This window comes from Polypterus senegalus, chromosome 12, assembly GCF_016835505.1.
Source record: "Polypterus senegalus isolate Bchr_013 chromosome 12, ASM1683550v1, whole genome shotgun sequence".
In the NCBI taxonomy this organism is placed as follows: Eukaryota; Metazoa; Chordata; class Cladistia; order Polypteriformes; family Polypteridae; genus Polypterus; species Polypterus senegalus.
The window spans coordinates 84,621,988-84,642,527 of NC_053165.1; the positions used below are offsets into that span (position 1 = coordinate 84,621,988).

At 42.7% G+C, this 20,540-nt stretch overlaps 1 protein-coding gene across 1 annotated transcript in view; it reads left to right on the forward strand.

The window, feature by feature from the left end:
* The first annotated feature begins 1,575 nt into the window (after positions 1 to 1,575).
* Positions 1,576 to 20,540, forward strand: part of minar1 (membrane integral NOTCH2 associated receptor 1) — a 52,709-nt gene continuing 33,744 nt past the window's right edge. The window contains exons 1-2 of the mRNA XM_039772727.1: positions 1,576 to 3,590; positions 5,018 to 7,313. Coding sequence (XP_039628661.1) covers positions 5,052 to 7,313 — 2,262 coding nt within the window. The 5' untranslated portion in view covers positions 1,576 to 3,590; positions 5,018 to 5,051. The remainder of the gene's footprint in view (positions 3,591 to 5,017; positions 7,314 to 20,540) is intronic.

Below are 20,540 nucleotides of genomic sequence, written 5' to 3' on the forward strand. Positions count from 1 at the left end.
CACACTTCTATAATTAATACAGCGTTTCCTTTATTAAGCGATCATCCATAGTAATTGCACATCACAGCAGGCTGCCAAACAAGAGCGCGTTGGGTGGAAATCTGGAGAGCACAGCAGGCAGCCCCGCCGATCTGCAGCCACTCCATTATCGGACACGGGACTGCGCGCTCCGGCACCCGATACTGGTGCGCGCGCAACGTGCCCAACGATGAACTGCGCGCTCCGCGGCTCCTGGCAATGGATTGAGCGCTCCCTGCGCGACTCCCAACTCGCTGTCACGATACGGGGAAGGTGCGATGTCACGTTTAGAGAACTCACGAAACTGCACAGTCGAACGGTGCAAAGTCTGAATGATCTCGTCGTAAATCTTAGAATGTTTAAGACAAGCGTTCATTAATAACACTGACACGGTCCAAGTGTGCGCTTGTTAGAAACACATATGATGTACGAGCTGCAACGCCCAAAAAACGAGCTTGGTGTTTAGACATTTGTAAAATGAATGTAAGCGCAAGTTAAATTTATCAAGCAAATTAGTAAACAATCTGTCATCCGATTGTCATGCAAGAATACATACATATGATGTAGTCATTTAACACAGGACTAGACATGACAAATAAGTAAATAAATAAATAAATAAATAAATAAAAGGCGCAACTGACTGAGCAGCGAACCCCGTGTGTGCCATATAGCCTGAAGTCAATGTGCACCTTCTGAACACTACACTATCGACAGACAGCCAGCCAGACAGCCAACCAGCCAGATAGATAGATAGATAGATAGATAGATAGATAGATAGATAGATAGATAGATAGATAGATAGATAGATAGATAGGACCACATTGGTGAGAGAAGAAAAATACATGTATAGACGCAAAACTTTCCTAAAGGTCAGCTTCAATGCGGCATCAGGAGCTACAGGAAGGAGTGCTGAAGGTCTTTCTATCTATATGTTATTTTACCATATCTATCTATCTATCTATCTATCTATCTATCTATCTATCTATCTATCTATCTATCTATCTATCTATCTATCTATCTATCTATCTATCTATCTATCTATCTATCTATAATGCCTTTGTTGGTAATTTATCAAACAAACAAACAAATGTGAAAGGCCCTCTAAAAGAGGTATAAGACACTAAATCATATGGACAGACAAACAGATAAAAGGCAATATAAAGAATAGAGATTTATGAAATGTGCTACACATTAGAAGGCACTTCAACAGATGGATAGTTAGATAAATAGTTAGATAAATAGATTAGATAAAATAAACTATATAAAATAGTTTTATAGATATGAAATGGATTATAAAATAGATAAAAAGAGCAACATCAGATCGACAGACTGATCGATAGAATAAAGGCACTATATGGAAGAGACAGATAAAAATACATGAAAGGAGGCTTTATATCATATTGATAGACCAATAGTTGGATTATAAAAAGGCACTGAAATAGATATACAGTATAGAAACTATGTAAAAGGAAGGCAGACACACAGACAGACAGACAGACAGACAGACAGACAGACAGACAGACAGACAGATAGATAGATAGATAGATAGATAGATAGATAGATAGATAGATAGATAGGTGACAGTTTAAATCATCTTGAGATGAGGTGCCAATTGCTCACGACTGCTCCAATTGCCCACCCCAGTTCAAAGATTTCGGTTATGGGACGGCATGGGGGCGCAGCGGTTAACTCGTCTGCCTCACCATTCCACAGTCCCACTCTTAGTCGGTGTCTTTTTGGTTTTTGCTTGCTCCCACATTTTTCTGTATACTTCGCTTTCGCTCCACATGCAAAAACATATATGTCGGTTAATTACATGCATTATAATTCTAGTACTTTTATTATTTAAGGTGAAGGTAATTCGTCTTTCCAAATGTTACTGTAAAATAAAGCCCGAGGCTGAAATTGGCTGCTTATTCGCCTACTGCGTTTTTCGGACTGTCGGTTCCTCCTTAAAATCTGCTTTAATGTTGCGCATATCATTAAGCTCCCAACTTGCTACTGAATTCGCAGAGGTAATGGAGGCCGCATGAAAGAAATTGTAACGTGATAAGAAAAGCAAGAAAATCTAAATCAGAAGAATATGGCGGGTGTGCGCATTTCCCTCTGTCGGCTCTCGTTTCTCGAATGGCACTCGGTATCGTTGAGATGGAGCCGGTCGGTCCAAACACTTCAACGATTAAAGATGGCCAAAAGATTCAGAGTCAGTTCGGCGGTCACCCGGCTGGCTGCTTCTCCACATTTCGTCCACACGCCGGCATTTCGCACATCTGTCTCACATTTTACGTGGCTGCCTGTAAAGACGCGGACTGGAGCTCCACATTGAAATTTCAATCTCAGACTTACATTATTCAATTTGCCGCTTTAGATCGCTAATTAATCATTACACAGCATGTCTCGTTCATCGCCATCATACTTTATAAATAATACTGACTTTCTATTCAAAAAAAGAAAAGCGTCTTGCATAAGATGGGAAATAAAATGATTAACTGAAATTGGTAAGAAGCCGTCATTCAAGGCGCCGTGCTAATTCTTAAACATGACCGTTTAATACCTCCAGATCGCTGCCGTTCTCCAGCACCACTCGCGGCTGCGGGCTGAGGGTCTCGCACTCACTGTGTTACTCCACTTCTGCAGCTGAGCTTCAAGCCCAATGACGTCATTCCGAGCCGAAACAAAGCGCTGCTGTCTTTCAGCACCAGACTGGCACTCTCTCAATGGACAGCTCCGTGGCAAACTAGCGGATGAAATCAGGATATCGTGAACGACGAGGCAGGCGACAAAGTGGCCGTCGCGTGATCTCTAAGACATTTCAGGAGCTGGCCTTTGTACATGCAGTAGGAATATGCAAATGGGGAACAAAACCGTCATCTGTGCCCTAATGAACACCCGCGACACGGCAAACTTTGCATTAAGCACCGCGAAACTAAAGTCCATGGGATGGTGGTGGTCTCATTAAGGCGTCTGCGGCTTCAAATGGGATAGCGCATCAGGTAATTAAGAATGGCATTGTTATTGTGCGTGCTTTTCAGATGGACACAAAAGTGGCGCGGCATTGATCGTGGAACCTCAAGGTTTCATATGAAGCTCTAATTTAATTAAGGATTATTTCCGTAAACAGAGCAGAGGCTGGAGCAGCAGGACATCCACTGCACAAAATCACTCATCGAGCTTCTCGTCTTCCTCTCGCTTGCGCACTCTAGGCGTTGGAAAGATGAGCCTGTCATTCGAAAAGCCCCGTTTAGGGGCAACGCGAAAAGGTTCAATGGAGCAATTCCTTCAATGATGTTCATTTGCTGTATCCCGGACCGGATTACGAGGTTATGTCAAAGTAGATAATTGCACATTAAAATCTGAACACTTCGGAAGGTCAAGAAACAACGTAAACATAAGTATGGACAGGCAAATAGACACGTTACAGAAAATGAAATCATCTGAAGTGTTAGAAATCAGCGGGCGAAAGATCGACAGGAATTAAAACTCAGCCGCAGAATAACACAGCGGAGCGGTTAACAATTCCCTGGAATTACAGTGTGGGCACATTGCACGGATCGCGTTACTGGCGTGCTCAGGTGCAGTGGAAGTTCTATTTTCCTTTTTTTAAATTGCATATAATATAAATTGGTTTGAAAATGTGTGTACTTTGCAATATATATTTGACTAGTAAGATATCAACAAGAATAGGCATATATATGATTCAAACATCTATCTATCTATCTATCTATCTATCTATCTATCTATCTATCTATCTATCTATCTATTATTTCAAAGTCTTTCATTATCTATTAATTATATCCTATTTGTCTATCTGTTTTATATTGCCTTTCTTATCTACGTATCTATTTCATAGAGTGCCTTTAACCTATCATTTTGTCTGGCTATTGATCTTATATAGTGCATTCTATTTATTTATTACATAGCACCTTTCAAATATATTAATCTATTAATTCTATATAGTGCCTTTAATCTTTATTTGTATGCATCTGTTATAATGTTTATCTAGCATTCTATGATATAGTGCCTTTCCTATCTATTTTATAATGCCTTTCCTATCCATCTTTTTAATATAAAGCCATTTTGCCTATCAATTTGTCTATCTAGTTTTCTGATGTAGTGCCTTACAATTAAATTAAAATATATGCCTTATATTTGTCTAGTTAATGTAGTGTCTTTTATCTATCAATGAATTTAGCTGTAATAAAGTGTTTGATTATCTAGCTATATATGATTTAATGCCTTTCCTATCTATTTTATAATGCCTTCCAGATCTATTTCATATAGTGGCTTTTACCTATCAATTTGTCTATCTGTTGATCTTATAAAGTGCCTTTATATGTAATTGGTTTTAATTTATGTCATACAGTTCTTTGTGTAATACCCTTCAAATCTGTTTCATTTTTAATATTGCTATCTATCTATCTATCTATCTATCTATCTATCTATCTATCTATCTATCTATCTATCTATCTATCTATCTATCTATCCTGCCTACTATACTAAAATCTATCTATCTATCTATCTATCTATCTATCTATCTATCTATCTATCTATCTATCTATCTATCTATCTATCTATCTATCTATCTATCTATCTATCATATAGTGCCCTTAATGTCTTTCTATAAACTCAATAATAGTTTGATTTCAACCAGCAGCATTAATCAGAGGTCCTTCACTAGTTATCTTAAACTTATTGATAGATAATCCTTATTTATTTGTATATTTATTTGTTTGTTTCTGATTCTGTAAACTGACTTATCTGTTGCTGCTTATTTTAATTCATGTAAGTAAACTGCAGCTCACAGTAAGGCGCTCTTAAGTCAAACGCTCCGTTTTTTTAACGCCTTCTTGGCTCTCGCGTACTCCTTAAGTCAAGATGGCCTTCTGTTTTATGTCAGTGTGTGCAGAAGCCCAGGCGATGCTCATTCTAGTCGTGCTTTCTTGATGTGTTTCTCTCCAGTTTCAGCTCTTCCTGATCACATCACCTTTTCTCACTGCAGAATCCCTCGGTTCCCTTTCATTTCGATCTCCATCATGGATCCGGCTCAGGAGTATTCCCGCTTCCTGGTGAAGATCCTGGAGGAGTTGGACACCAAGCACAGCAGCGTGTCCTACCAGGACCTGTGCAAATCGCTCTGCTCCCGGTTCGACTTGGCCCACTTGGCCAAACTGAGGAGTCTTCTCTTCTACACGGCCTGCTTGGATCCCAGCTTCCCGGCCACTTTGTTCAAAGATAAGATGAGATGTTCGGCCGACAGCCAGCAATCCAAGAAGATAATGGTGGCCGCGGACATAGTCACGATGTTCAATTTGATTCAGATGAATGGCGGAGCAGCCAAGGAGAAGTTACCTCTGGGACGACGGCATAAATTTCACAAAAACCAGTCCTTCGAGTCTTGTCGCTCTGACACGGAAGTGTGCAAGTTCTCTGACTGTGTGGCAAACTGTGACTTCTTAGATGTCAGGGGGCACATCCCCTCATCCCGTATGTCCCCCTGTGCGAAGTCCGACTGCACGGATTCTCCCCAATTCATTCCCGCCACCGACCCTAATTTCCTTCTGGGCGTTAACAAGGAAATGAAAAGTCGTGCGGCCTCCCTGGACCGGCTCCAGATGCTCCCGCAGTTCTCGGATGACAGCCCTCCTCCATGTGAAATGCAGAGCACATACTTCCCCATGGACATCGACAGCGAGTCGACGACGTATGACGAGTCACTGCCCATGAACCCAGGGATTAAAGAGACCTTCATCTCGAATATCGAACCGTTTCCAGTCCACTCGTGTACTCAGAAACGAAATATTTTTAAAGAGGATTTCCATAACCTCCCAGCGTTTGCCACACACGTAATTTCCGTGGAGTCAAAGCCGGACGACAAGGTGTGCAGCGGACACGGCCGAAAAGATCCCCACAAATCCACGACTTTCTTCAACCACAGTTTTGAACTGCCATACAGTAATCCGTACTTTGAGCCTGTAGCATCTCCTGTCCAAGACAAACGGCGCGTGAAACACGAGAGTCTGGATGATCTCCAGGCATCGACTTACTTTGGGCCCACCACCGTGACGGAGGTGTCAAACCCGAGGCGCTCATCGGGAAAACTGAACAAGCAGACCGCCTGGCCGGTGAAGAGTCTGAGCCTCAACGCGGAAGAAGGGCCCGATTTCGAGCGGTCATTTCTCAACGGGAATCTGTCCAAGGAGTGCCATCGCTCCAATGTGAGCGGCGTGGAGAAATTCCAGGCCTATCAGTGCTCCAAGGACCACGCCGCCATCTCCCCGTCAGGCTTCGGTTTAAAAATGAACTGTCAGAAGACCAAAGAAGCCATCTGCATCCCCGTCGGCCCAGCGGTCGAGAAAAGAGAAGGCCCGAAACGCTACAAGGATAAAAGTATCAACTGCACGTCTTTTCAGGCGGTAAGCATCGATAACACCTCGAGCGTGGGAACCCAGACAGATCAGTCGGAGCCGAAAAAGGTGAAGGAAAGCTTCGGCGGAAACCACATGAAATACGGGGAAAGACACCCCTTCAAACATTCAGACGAGGACTCAGAAGTGGTCAGCGACGACATTAGCGACATTTTCCGGTTTCTGGACGACATGAGTATCTGCGACTCCAGCGGAGTCATCCAGTCTTCCCGCTACAACAGCAATGGTTCCCTCTCCCAGGTAATGAAGTCGGATGGCGACAGTTCACCGGAGCGAAAATCCGTCATACATGGCAAGGCAGGCAGCAAAGCAGGCAGCAAGGCAGACAAAGCGTTTCATTCACAAGAGAGCCCCGACGATGAGCTGAAAGCCAGCGTCTGCAAATTGGTCCTGCGCATCGGTGAGATCGAGAAGAAGCTGGAGACCCTCTCGGGCGTGCGGAACGAAATCTCCCAAGTCCTCTCCAAGCTGACCAAGCTGGACGAGAAGATCCAACAGCCGGAAGCGAACAGCAGGCAAAGCCAGATAGACCTGGCCAGCGAGGAGCCTTCAGATAACAGCGTGTCACCGAGGATCTTTCAGTGCCACACCACGGGCCACGCCACCAAGCTGGAGAACAACTCTGAGTGGTGCTGCTCGGACGCCAGTGGCAGCAACAGCGAAAGTTTAAGGGTCAAAGCTTTAAAAAAGAATTTATTTACAAGGAGGTCCTCGAGGTCCCTGACGGAGGAGAACAGCGCCACTGAGTCCAAAATTGCCAGCATCTCGAACTCGCCAAGGGACTGGAAGTCTGCCCCCTATGGACAGACTGGGGACGACATGAAGGATAAGGAAAGGGAAAGCAAAGACTGGCACCGGAAATCCAAAGAGGTACGCTCCCTTTTGTCTTCCTATAAATATATTTGTATTGTGCAATAAACAGCCGGACACATACAATGAAGGTCTGGGGCAGCCACCCGTGTGCCCGTCCCTGGCTGCAAGAGGTTTTTAATGTCGGTCAGGGGAAGTGATGTCATCGGGGCGGGGACAGGAAGTGATGTCCTCAGGGCTGGGACAGGAAGTGATGTTGTTGGACTGGAAAAAGGAAGTGATGTCCTTGGGGTGTGGACAGGAAGTGATGTTGTTGGACTGGAAATCAGGAGTGACATCCTTGGGGTGGGGGCAGGAAGTGATGTAATTGGGGCGGGGACAGGAAGTGACATCCTCGGCACTGGGACAGGAAGTGATGTAATTCGACTGGAAGTGGAAGTTACATTCTCAGGGCTGGGACAGGAAGTGATGTTGTTGGATCGGAAACCGGGAGCGACATCCTTGGGGCAGGGACAGGAAGTAATGTCCTTCACGCCAGGACAGGAAGTGATGTCACTGGGGCAGGGACAGAGAGTGATGTCCTTGGCGCCGGGACAGGAAGTGATGTCATTGGACCAGAAACCAGGAGTGACATCCTTGGGGCGGGGACAGGAAGTGATGTCATGGGGCAGGGACAGGAAGTGATGTCCTTGGTGCCGGGACAGGAAGTGATGTCATTGGTGCCAGGACAGGAAGGGATGTTGTTGGATTCAGGCAGAATTTCTCATGTCTGGTCTGCAGAGATTAAAGTGTGAGATTTAGTGCAACCCACTGCCCCTGGTCTGGTGTGAGATTAGTGTCTTTTGCTCCCTTTGGTTGACTCCCAAACACACGTGTGTGACAATATATATATATATATATAATCTTGTATATGGCTGCCTCTGTCACAGTGCATCATTCTGACCAGCCATCCGTCAGGGGTCTTGGTGGCACACAGCTGGGTACAGGGAACTCCCCGCCACCTCAGTCGGTCGTAGTTGGTAGGGCGTTTATGTATGGAGCGGAGTCCCAAATTTGTTTTAATTGTCAGTTAGTTACAGTCACAGTCTTGTGAAAAAGTAAATGCACCGCATGGAAATGGCTGACTTGTCCAACATACTTGACCAGACAAACAGTAGATCTTCATGCAAGCAGTGCCAGTACATAAAGGTGATAGACTTGTACAAAAACACAACAGACATCTGCACTTTTCAATAATTTATTCCACAAAACTATCAATTGATATTCTGGTCTACTGGAGAAAAAGTCAGTCCACCCTTGGCTTCAGAAGATGGTGTTGCCCTCTTTAGCAGAATGCCTTCTTGTAGTTTTTTTCCCTAACTGCTCACCAGTCTCTGAGTTGAGCACTCCTCTATTCATTTGTAAGATATTTTTGTGTTTTCTTGATGTCCAGCTCATTGCAACACCACTGCAACATTTCAATGGAATTCAAATCAGGGCTTTGACTTGGCCAGGCCATAGCCATCCATTTGTTCTTTTGGATGCTGCTCCTAGTGTGTTTCAGATCATTATCACATTGAAAGGTCCATCTTTGGCTCCCCTTAAATGTTTGCACAGATGGCCTCACATGCTTCTCAAGCCCACTTTGATGTGATGCAGAGTTCACAGTCTACTCAATAAATGTGAGCTGCCCAAGTTCTAAGGCCGTGTAGCCACTCCAAACCAGAACATTTCTACATAGCTGATGTGACGTTCTTCTCCTGAAAAAGCTGCCTGTGGTTTACAGCAAACATGTCCAAGGTTACGGTGGTCAAACAACTCTCTTTGATCCATCAGTCCAGAGCACATTGTCCCAGCAGGCCTGCTCTTTGCCTAGAAGTTCAATGGTGACCTGTAGTCTTGGTCTGCTATTAGATCGCTTAACAAGAAAAGCTTTTTATAGGATAGATAGATAGATAGATAGATAGATAGATAGATAGATAGATAGATAGATAGATAGATAGATAGATAGATAGATAGATAGATAGATGGTGTAGTCGGCAAGATTAAAAATTTAGATTGATTAACAAGAAAAGCATTATATAGGATAGATAGATAGATAGATAGATAGATGAAAGGCACTATATGATAGATAGATAGATAGATAGATAGATAAATAGATAGATAGATAGATAGATAGATAGATAGATAGATAGATAGATAGATAGATAGATAGATATGAAAGGCACTATATGATAGATAGATAGATAGATAGATAGACAGCCCCCTACTTGCCATTTTTCTCCTTCAATGTAACGCTGAATTATTTTTTAACCTCCTCTCTGCCATGCAGTCCCCTTTAACGCTCATCATGTCACCTACTGTCCCAGTGTGCTGTACTTGTCACCCCCAGCTCTAAATGCCATTTATGACCGATGCCCCTCTGAAGCAGACCTCGTTTGTCTAAAGCTTTGTAGCGTCAGTTACTCGGCCTGGGGGGCCATGCGATGCTCAGGTTTTAAAGTGCTAGCAGACTTTGATTACTGGTGGCTCGTGTTGGCGGATGATATAAAATAAGCGTGACTCGTCCAATGGAGACAGTAACGGATTCTATTTAGATGTAGGACTTTAAACGTGCTGCTTTACATGAAGCCAAGAGCTGAGTGCACAGAACGTTTGGGTGGCACGTCATGCGAGGGGTTTATTCATTTATTGTTGTCTGACTTGCAGATGTCTGACTTATTGCAAGACAGTAATGGAGTTATATAAACATGTATCAGTCAAATGCTGTAATGTCACCTCTTGTTGTTTACACTTGCCATTAATGACAGCATAATGTTATGTGCTCTTTTCGATTTAAAAATAAAAAACAGGTATCGCACAGTAAACATCCATTTTAACAAATTTGAAATAAAAGCAGTAAAGTTCCTCAGATCAAACATTGAATGACCGGAGAGAGTGCTGCTCTTTTTTGCTGATTTTGTTGTATTTAATAGCTGTTGTGATGAGGAGCTCGGTGTGAGGCCTCCTGAACGGACCGTAAGGGCAGGGCAACACCCGACGCAGCCTGCCTGAGGAGACTCACCTCATGTCCAGCTGGTGTCACAACTGCTAGCAGCAGGCTTCTGGCCTAGCAGGCTCCAGCCAAGGGGAGTGGGCAAAATACCAAGAGCAAAGCGAAAAGTCCCCAAGGAGGAGGATAACCACAAAGCTCTGGTTTGTGCACAGAATAGCAAATAAAGGATTTGAATAAATTAGTATTTATTCACACTCACACAAAAAAAAAATTACAAAAAAAAAAACCACTGCAAAAGGAGTTGTTGCCTAAAAGGCAATCCAAAGCAAACACATCTTGATATGCAATCCTTAAACAGAAACAAGAAGAATTAAAAAGAAAATAGCAACACTCTTGTTATGAGCTGAAGTTTTGGGTCATTCTGTACCCTTTGTGTATTTTTGGTTTATTTTTTTTTTTGCACTGTGGTTTATTTAACAACGCTTAAGTAAAACTACAAATGTCAGGGACATTGTATGCGGATACCACTGGATGATGACATGTGGATTATAAGACATTAGTCATTTTTTACATTTTTAATGGGCATTTTATTCTTTTTTGCTGATAACTAACATTAGTCACCATACACACTGTGACAGATAGGGGGCACCACCGAGCCCCAAACCCTGGACACACAGTCCCTGGTTTAGAACATAGGGTTTTTATTATAAAAATACCTCACAAAGGTTTCTTCTAAGGTTGCACAACCACAATTATGAACAAATTCTTCTTCCTTCCTTCTCTTCTCTCTTTGTCCACGCCCCACCAGCGAGTGTTGCCTTCCTTCATCCCAACTGGAAGAGGCTGGACGGCTTCCTTTTATGTCAGACCCAGAACACAGCCCAAGGGACGCACTCCCGGGTCAAGCGCAAGTCCCAAAAAACAGGAATATGAAACCCTGCAGCACCCTGTGGTGGCACCCATGGAACTCAGCAGTGCTGACTCATGGCTCTACAACTCCCATCATGCTCTGCAGGTGTCCACATGGTTAATGAAATTGTGGGATGGTGCCATCTAGTGGATGAGGCATAAACATATTCTAAAATAGGAGCCCCCTCCTGCTCTCCCACACAGTGCTCCTACAACTCCCATCATGCTCTGCAGGTGTCCACATGGTTACTGAGGTTGTGGGATGCTGCCATCTAGTGGATTGATTATTAACATATGATGAGACACAAACATATGACCCCTCCTGGGCTCTGCCCCCCTGTGTTCATTTGTTTTTTTTTTTCCACCAGTCCAAATAAGGACTCCGTACCTATCCTGGATAAGATGCCATATAATCCTGCTTGTTACTTACAACGCCTGTTATATCAAATCCTTAGACTCCACAAATCTCCATTCTGCACTAAATCATGAAATAAAAAAACCTATTGGCCAACACTACAGAACTACTTAGGGTGAACACCAGCCCGGACCGAGACCCTCACCGGCCCCCGAGTGTCTTCATGAATATAGCGCCTTAACTGAGAGTTGATCATGAAGCAGCACGGTAAAATCCCGCGCTTGCTTTCGCTGAGTCGTTTCATCGAGCTTTTAGCCCCCCTTGGTAATTTCTGCTACATGGACACTCCGATCGTTTCGTTAAGCTCAGGAGCTGGGACCCCCTCGGTTATTTTATCGCAACAACACACGAGAGATTCATCGGTGGGGTGGGAGGTCGGAGTAGGGGGAGTGGATTTAATGAAACTCCTCCATGTCGTCATCGAACCTTTGGCGCGCACCCAGGACTCCTTGACGGTAGATCCGCCCCTGCATACATAGCATAATAAAAATAATATATTTTTTTAAGTGGGCTATTTCTTTAAGACGGAGTGGATGAAATTCCTGAATAAACAAGAAATGCTTCATGAAGAGCGATGAGCAAACCCGTAAAACTCGTAGAGCAAGGAAGGAAATGTTCGCTGAAAGTCGCTGAATTGCATTGAAATCAATAGGGAAACTAATTTTGAGTGGATTTTCACTTCATCAGCCCTGTAAATTAACGGAAATGTGTCCAAAAATCCAGTTTAAAAAAGCGCAAGTCCCGTTAATGACACTGGAATCCATTAAGGAACTTCAATCTTTTTTTCCTTCTTTCCACACAATGTGTTAAACAGCTGATGGATCCAAAGCTAAATTATGAGTGAGTGCTGCTGTTTTTATTGTTGAGTGGATTTTCAAAGCAAAAATAATAATAATAATGAGGTACAATATTTTATAGATTTACTTCAGGCACTGACTCGGAGAAGACCATTCTATGTTTAGCACGTCACATACTTTTACTAACCGCCACCAAATACAGAACAGAAAGAAAATTAATGTATTCTTACCTGGAGCGATGAAATTATGCCTCCCTTGAAAATTCAAATCACAGTCAAGGACACAAATCATTGGAAAAATCCACACTGAGTCCGTCCCCTCCCTGCCGCTCAGGAATTGTTTAAGTTTGAGGGCAGAAATTTTTAAAAACGTCCTTTCTGCTTGCGCCCATTAACACCTTTCTCTTCTCCTGTCTCTCCATTCTCATTCTCAGGACGGGCATCCTTTCAGTAGTTTTGCTCCCTACCACGATAAGTTGGCCACTGGGGAGATTGTTTTGTATTAATTGGCACATTTATGTCATTCACGGTATAGCTGATCAGGCGTCTCCATTTGTGTATTTGCCAGCTGTGTTACCTGTCTGAGACGGATTGACTTAGAGCTCAAAGTTAACGTTTGCAGTACACTTTTTATTGGAATGTACCTTGTAATGCACATAGGTATAAAATGCATTGCATCAGGCAGCAGATGGTGCGTCACAAACATTTGTAGTAATAAAAAGGAATTGCATTTACCATTCAACAGATGGAACACATTTGTAGCAATATAATACATTGCATTTGTCTTTCCAACAAATGGTGCATCACAAAACAGGTATAGTAATAACATGTATTGAATTCATCATTCTAACAGATGGTGCATCACACACAATTAAAGTGATGAAATGCATTACATTTGTCATTCAAAAGATGGCACATTACAAACATTTGTAGCAATATAATACATTGCATTTGCCATTCCAACAGATGTTCCATCATAAATCATTTGTAGTGATATAATACATTGCATTTGCCATTCCAACAGATGGCACATTACAAACATTTGTAGCAATATAATACATTGCATTTGCCATTCCAACAAATGTTGCATCACAAAACATGTGTAGTAATAAAATGCACTGAATTTGCCATTCCAACAGATGGTGCATCACACACATTTGTAGTAATAAAATGCATTACGTTTGTTGTTCCAACAGATGTTCCATCATAAATCATTAGTAGTGATAAAATGCATTGCATTTGTCATTCCAACAGATGGCACATTACAAACATTTGTAGCAATATAATACATTGCATTTGCCATTCCAACAGATGTTGAATCACACACATTTGTAAAAATAAAATGCATTGATTTTGTCATTTCAACAGATGGTGCATCACACACATTTGTAGTAATAAAATGCATTACTTACTGGTATTGTCTTGATTTTAAGATGAAACTCTTGTGGTCATAAAATGCATTGAAGCACATGTTGTTCTTGTCGCTGTGTATTTCTGTCATGGGTCGGATGGCACATTACAAACATTTGCATTGCATTTGCCATTCCAACAAATGTGTTCTTCCAGAGCAGAAAGTGGCACATTACAAACATTTGTAGCAATATAATACATTGCATTTGCCATTCCAACAGATGTTGAATCACACACATTTGTAAAAATAAAATGCATTGATTTTGTCATTTCAACAGATGGTGCATCACACACATTTGTAGTAATAAAATGCATTACTTACTGGTATTGTCTTGATTTTAAGATGAAACTCTTGCTATCGCACAAGGTCACTCTGCCCTGTGACATGGAGCCGAGTTCCTGTCTTTTGTCGAGGTTGAAGCACATGTTGTTCTTGTCGCTGTGTATTTCTGTCATGGGTCGGAGCGCCGTGTTCTTCCAGAGCAGAAAGTCACCTACTGCAGCACCACCACTCATTTTAACAGTAACAGGAGCAGGTAATTGACTTTGCAGTATGGCTGACACAACCTGTAATTACCTGGCTTGGTGTTTTAGTTGCTAATGTACTGATGTAAAAGTAAACTCATCACAGCCATCAAAGTGTTATTAATTGTGGCAGGAACAAAAAGGCCATATACGGTATTTACAGTGGATTCAGTAAAATCTTCAGACCCCTTCACTTTCTGCACACTTTATTGTTTATTTATCATTTTTAAGCCCATGATGCCAAAGTGAAAACACATTTTCAGAAAGGTCTAAATATTTATTAGAAATTAAAAACTGAACTCTCTTTCTCCTAGAAGCATTAAGACCCTTAATTCAGCACTTCTAAAAGCCCCTTTGGCAGCAGTTCCAGCTGGAAGTCTACTTGGGTGAGTCTCTACAAGATTTGCCCACTTGGCTTTAGGCAGCTTATTCCATTGTTCCTGCCAGGTCCTCTCATTAGATTGGATGGGGATTGTCTGTAAACTGCCATCTTCAGGTCTCTCCACACATCTTGTACGAGGTCTGAGTCTGGTCTTTGGCTGGACCACTTAGGGACACTCACAGACTTATCCAGAAGCCACTCAAGCATTGTCTTGGTTGTGTACTTTGTGTCATTGTCTTGATGAAATTCCTTGTGTACCCTGGAGCAGGTTTTCTTCAAGGCCCTCTCTGGATTTGGTCGCACTCATTCTCCCATCATTTCTGACCCGGTCTCCCTGTCCCTGCAGCTCCATAGTGTGATGCTGTCACCACCGTGCTTCACTGTAGGGATAGCGTTCAGCAGGTGATGAGCAGTGCTGGTCTTCACCAAAAAAGCACTTGGAGTTCCATACAGATTGTCCCACCGGACCAGAAATTCTTTCTCCTTGTGCTCTCAGAATCCTTGAAACTGCCATACGCCTTTCAGTGAAGTGTGGCGTCTGTCGAGCTGCTGCACCATAAATGCCTGATCGGTGGAGTGCTGCTGAGATGATTGTCCTTCTGACGGGTTCTCTCATCTCAGCAGAGGACTTCTGAAGTTCTATTAGTGTGACCACTGGGTGTTTGGCCACCTGACCAAGACCCTTCTTACTCAGTTAGTTAGTTTGGCCAGACGGCTAACTCTAGATGTGGGTCCAGTTTTCTTCAGTTTCTCATCTCTTGAGGCCACTATGATTCTAGCTTAAGAAATGGCTTTATCTCCTAGCCCTGACGTATGTCCCACCACAATTTGATAACGGAATTTCTACAGGGACTTCCTTGGACTTCATGGTCTGGTTAGTGTGGATTGTGGGACCCCCTATCCACAGGTACATCTAGACGATGAACGATCAATTCAGTTTACCACAGGTGGACTCCAATCAAGTTCTAGAAACATCTCAAGGAGAATGAAAGTAGGCAGCGTGGGGCACCTGAGCAGAATTTGGAGTGCCACAGGAAAATGGCCTGAATTCTTCCAGGAAGGAGAGATTCCACTTTTTGCAAACCTTACTGAAAGCATCACACCTTTGCTTCGTCATTATGGGTTATCAAGCGCAGATTGAAAGGCAACAACGGCGAATTTGTCCAATTCAAATGAAATCTACGGCACAGTCAGGTGAAGGGGTCTTTCTCGATCCACTGTGCACCATATTGGGCCTTATTGTCTTCGGCGATTTCGACTTCTGTTAGGATTTTGATTCCTTCGCTGCTTTTTCTGCCTCTGGCAGAACAGGTCAGGTTAGGTTAGGTCGGGGAGCAGGCACCAGTTGAATGCCAAACTGTACCCACCAAACGACGAAACAGCTCAGGATCCTGGTTGGCAACCCTCTAGACAGACACACAATCCAGTCCCACCCTCCGGAAATGACCCTCTATCTGCCTCAGACAGGTGTTACGTGGGCCTGGTCCAGCCACTCGGGTCCTCAACAATGAGGGTCTTGTGAATCAGATCACACTCGGGGGAATCGCACCACATGTCCGTAGTGCCGTAACTGAAGCTACCTCACAAAAGGACGAAGGTCCAAGTCTTTAGAGTCCTGGTGATTCCTGGTTGCGAGGCATGGACGCTATGCAGTGACCTGAGATGAAGACTGGACTCCTTCAGTGCTGTGTCTCTTTGAGGGGGTCCTTGGGTACCACTGGTTTGACTTTGTGTTGCTCACGGAATCCCGAATGAGGCACATGACCTGCATTGTAAGGGAGGGTCAGATACGGCACTACGGCCATGTGGCACAATTCCCTGAGGGTCTTCCAGCTCAAAGGACCCTCATTGTTGATGCCCACATAACACCTGATTGCGGCAGATAGAGGGTCATTTCTGGACGGTGGGATTGGACCATCTTTGGTGCCAACCAGGATCCTGAGCTGTTTCGTCGTCGTGTGGGGGGGTGTGGCAACACACTATACTGGTGCAAGCCCCCAAACCTGACCTGACCGATCTGTTTTTAGGCTTCATTGGTGTTAAATGTTGGAGCTACAATACGATACAACTTACTATTCAGTTTAGTGCTCTTCACTGGGTGCAGACACAGAGCACTGTGAACAATTTCGGTAAAAATACAAACATTGATGATACTGATTACAAAAATTCAGTACAGGTACAAAACTAAATGCAGATTTGTTAAAGCACACCAAGAGCAAACTAGAAACTGATTCAACATAAATGGAAACCAGCATTATCTGTCCATTCATTAACTGGCCAGTTGACAACGGTGGGGATTAAAATTCTAAAAATAAACAGACAGTCCCGGAGACCTCGGCCAACTGGCCCCCTACCCACTCCGGGGTTTTCTATAGCGGAGTCCGTTCTGGTGGTCTGTTCTGATGAGAGAATCTTTCCATCCGATGATTCCAATGCTCCTTTATCTGAGATGCCATACGTAGGAGTGAAGCCTGGCAGTACAGCAGTGGCACCGAGTGCCACATCAGGATACAGAGAAGAGAAACAGAGCAGATGAGGATTAGTATCGCTTTATAAATGTTCGACTGCTTATCCTTCTGTACAAATGACTATCAAACAGAAATGCCGTATGCACAGCTACTTGGCAGCTCTAGTCAGGGTATGCCAGACGAAACTAGTGAGTCTTAAAAGTTGAGACTAAAGGGGCATCTCTTACACTGGCATGTAGACCCTACTCTTATAAAAGGTTATATTAGAAGCCTATCCTCTTCTTGAAGTTTTCCAGAGCCTGCCAGTCGTAACACACACAACACTGGCAATGCCAGCACGTACACACCTGTAACATGTTTATTTAAATTCACTTCTTTGGTTGACGCTTTTGTCCAAGGTGACTTATAACAATTCAAATACAATTGGTTAGTTGGTGTCAGTAGTGGGATTTGAAGGCACAGCTGTAGGATTGAAAGCCCAAAGTCTTCACTTTTACACCACACATACATGTTTATATGGTTTTTATATTCAAATTCAAAACTCCTTGCTACCATGTGTTAAGTATATATTAAATATGAAAGTATGCCCTCTGTCTCCATCTGTTTCCTGTTGCATCAGCAATCTCTGAATCGAAATAAGCAGAAATGAGTTTAAAGGAGTTGTTCTTCTCTCATGGGTATTTCGAAACAATCCAAAATGTCACTTATTTGGCCAATGTGTTAATTCAAGGAGACTTGCAACATTTCAGATACTATTGGTTAGTTGGTCTCAGTAGTGGGATTTGAAGCCACAGCCTCAGGGTTGGAAGCCCAAAGTCTGAACCATCACACCACCCAAACACGGCTGCATGGATTTTTTATTCATATTCAAAACTGCTTGCTACAATGTGTCAAGTTTTGATTAAACAGGAAAGTATCTTCTGTCTTCTTTTTTTTTTTTTTAACATTTTATTTATTTTATTAGAATCAAACAACAATCCATACAAGCAAGTGAAGTTTAATAGAACTAGGCTGGAAACAAATCAACCCTCACCCGTGAGAAAGAGAGCCAGGCCAGCAGAGCAAAACTATAACAATAGTAAAAATATGTCAGTCAGTAAGTCAGTCAGTCAGTAAGTCATTGTCCTACCTGCTATATCCTAACACAGGGTCACGGGGGTCTGCTGGAGCCAATCCCAGCCAGCACAAGGCAGGAACAAACCCTGGGCAGGGTGCCAACCCAACGCAGGGCACACACACACCCCCACACACACCAAGCACACACTAGGGACAATTTAGGATCACCAATGCACCTAACCTGCATGTCTTTGAACTGTGGGAGGAAACCCACGCAGACACTGGGAGAACATGCAAACTCCACGCAGGGAGGTCTCCTTACTGTGAGGCAGCAGCACTACCACTGTGCCACCATGCTGCCCACATTCTAACAGATGGCGCATCAAAACATTAACACTGATTTTTACAAATCCCATGTCAAATGACATATAACAAATACGTGCACATTGCATTTTGTCTTTCCAACATGCAGTGCATCACACACATTTGTTGCAATAAAATGCATTCCATGTGTCATTCCAACAGATGGTGCTTCTCAAACATTAACACTGCTTTTACAAATGCCATGCCAGATGGCATATAACAGAAACACGTGCATTGCATTTGTCATTCCAACAGATGGTGCATCACAAACATTTCAAGTAATGCATTTTTTGACTAGAAATATTTGTGGTGAGCCATCTGTTGAAATGATGAATGCGATGCATTTTATCACTACCTGCATCACAAAATACATTCCATTAGATGCTACTCTGCAAAACATTAATATGGAGGTCTACATTGATTGTTTAGATTTCAACCTAATGATAATAATAATAATTCTTTACATTTATACAGCGCTTTTTTCACTCCTTAAAGCTCTCGCCACGCAGGAAGTGAACCCAGGTTTTCTAGCTGTGAGGCAGCAGTGCTACCATTGGTAAAAATACAAAGTATGTACATACATACATACATACATACATACATACATACATACATACATACATACACAGATAGATAGATAGATAGATAGATAGATAGATAGATAGATAGATAGATAGATAGATAGATAGATAGATAGATAGATAGATAGAAATAAACAGAATAGTAAAGAAGGGAGAGAATCCACTTCCTCAATTTAAGTGCTTATTCTAAAATGTTATTGATCAGATTCTGCCGAGTTTTGAAAAATTTTTGCACAGATCCTCTAAGTGAGAATTTGATTTTTTCCAATTTCAAAGAGTATATAATCTCAGTTACCCACCGACTTATGAGAGGTGAGTTAGGATTCTTCCAGTTAAGCAAGACAAGTCTATGTGCTGATAGTGAAGTAAAGGCCATTACAGTTTGTTTGTCCTTCTTCACTTTGCGCCACTCTGTGTGCCCACCAAACACAGCTTGTATTAGGAGGGACTGTGACCCCCAAGGTTGACTGATAGGCATTTAAAGGTTTTGGTCCAGAATGATGTGAATTTGATGCAGGCCCAGAACATGCAGCCCAGTGAGGCTGGAGCTCGATTGCAACGTTAGCAGGTTTGCTCTCATCCTGGAAACATTTTGGACAATTTTAAAGACAGAGGCAGATGCGCTCGATAAAAGATTTGAAGTTGAATAATTGTATGCTTTGCGCATATGGAGCTCGAGTTAATTCTGCACATGGCTGCCTTCCACTCCTTTTCTGAGATATTGAGTGAGAGATCCTTTTCCCAATGTACTCTGGGATCTTTGAAAAGGAGGGACTTTAAAATGTTTTTATATATTACAGAGATGCTCTCCGAGTCATCAAGACTGATCAATATCTCTACTGGAACAAAAGTAGGTGGGAGGTGAGGGAAACTGCAGATTTTGTTTAACGAAGCTTCTAATTTGAAGGTAGTGAAAGAAAAAGTTAAATTTGGAGTGTCACTGTTCGCAGAATGCAAATATGTTGTCTATGTACAGATTTTGAAGTGACTTAATCCCGAGTGTTTTCCAGATATTAAAATCTGCGTACATTTGAGAGGGTCAAAAAAGGTGGTCATCATGTAGAGGTGCCACAGATAAAAGCTTCTCTGTCTTAAAATGCTTCCATATCCTGAGTGAGTGAAGCACAATTGGGTTATTAGTACATTGGCGATGACTTGTATTTATTGGGATGCAAAGCAAGGAATATAAAGAGGTGCTGCAGGATTTTATTTCCATTGTGGACCAAGCCCGTATCTATTCATCTACTTGCGTCTATGTCCAGGATTTTTATTGCTTGTATGTTTGCCGCCCGGTAATAAAACTGAAAGCGAGGTAATGCCGTGCCACCTTCTGTCTTTGGTCTTTGCAGGGCCGCCCTTTTGGATGTGTGGATGTTTAGAATTCCAAATAAATGAGGTTATGATTGAA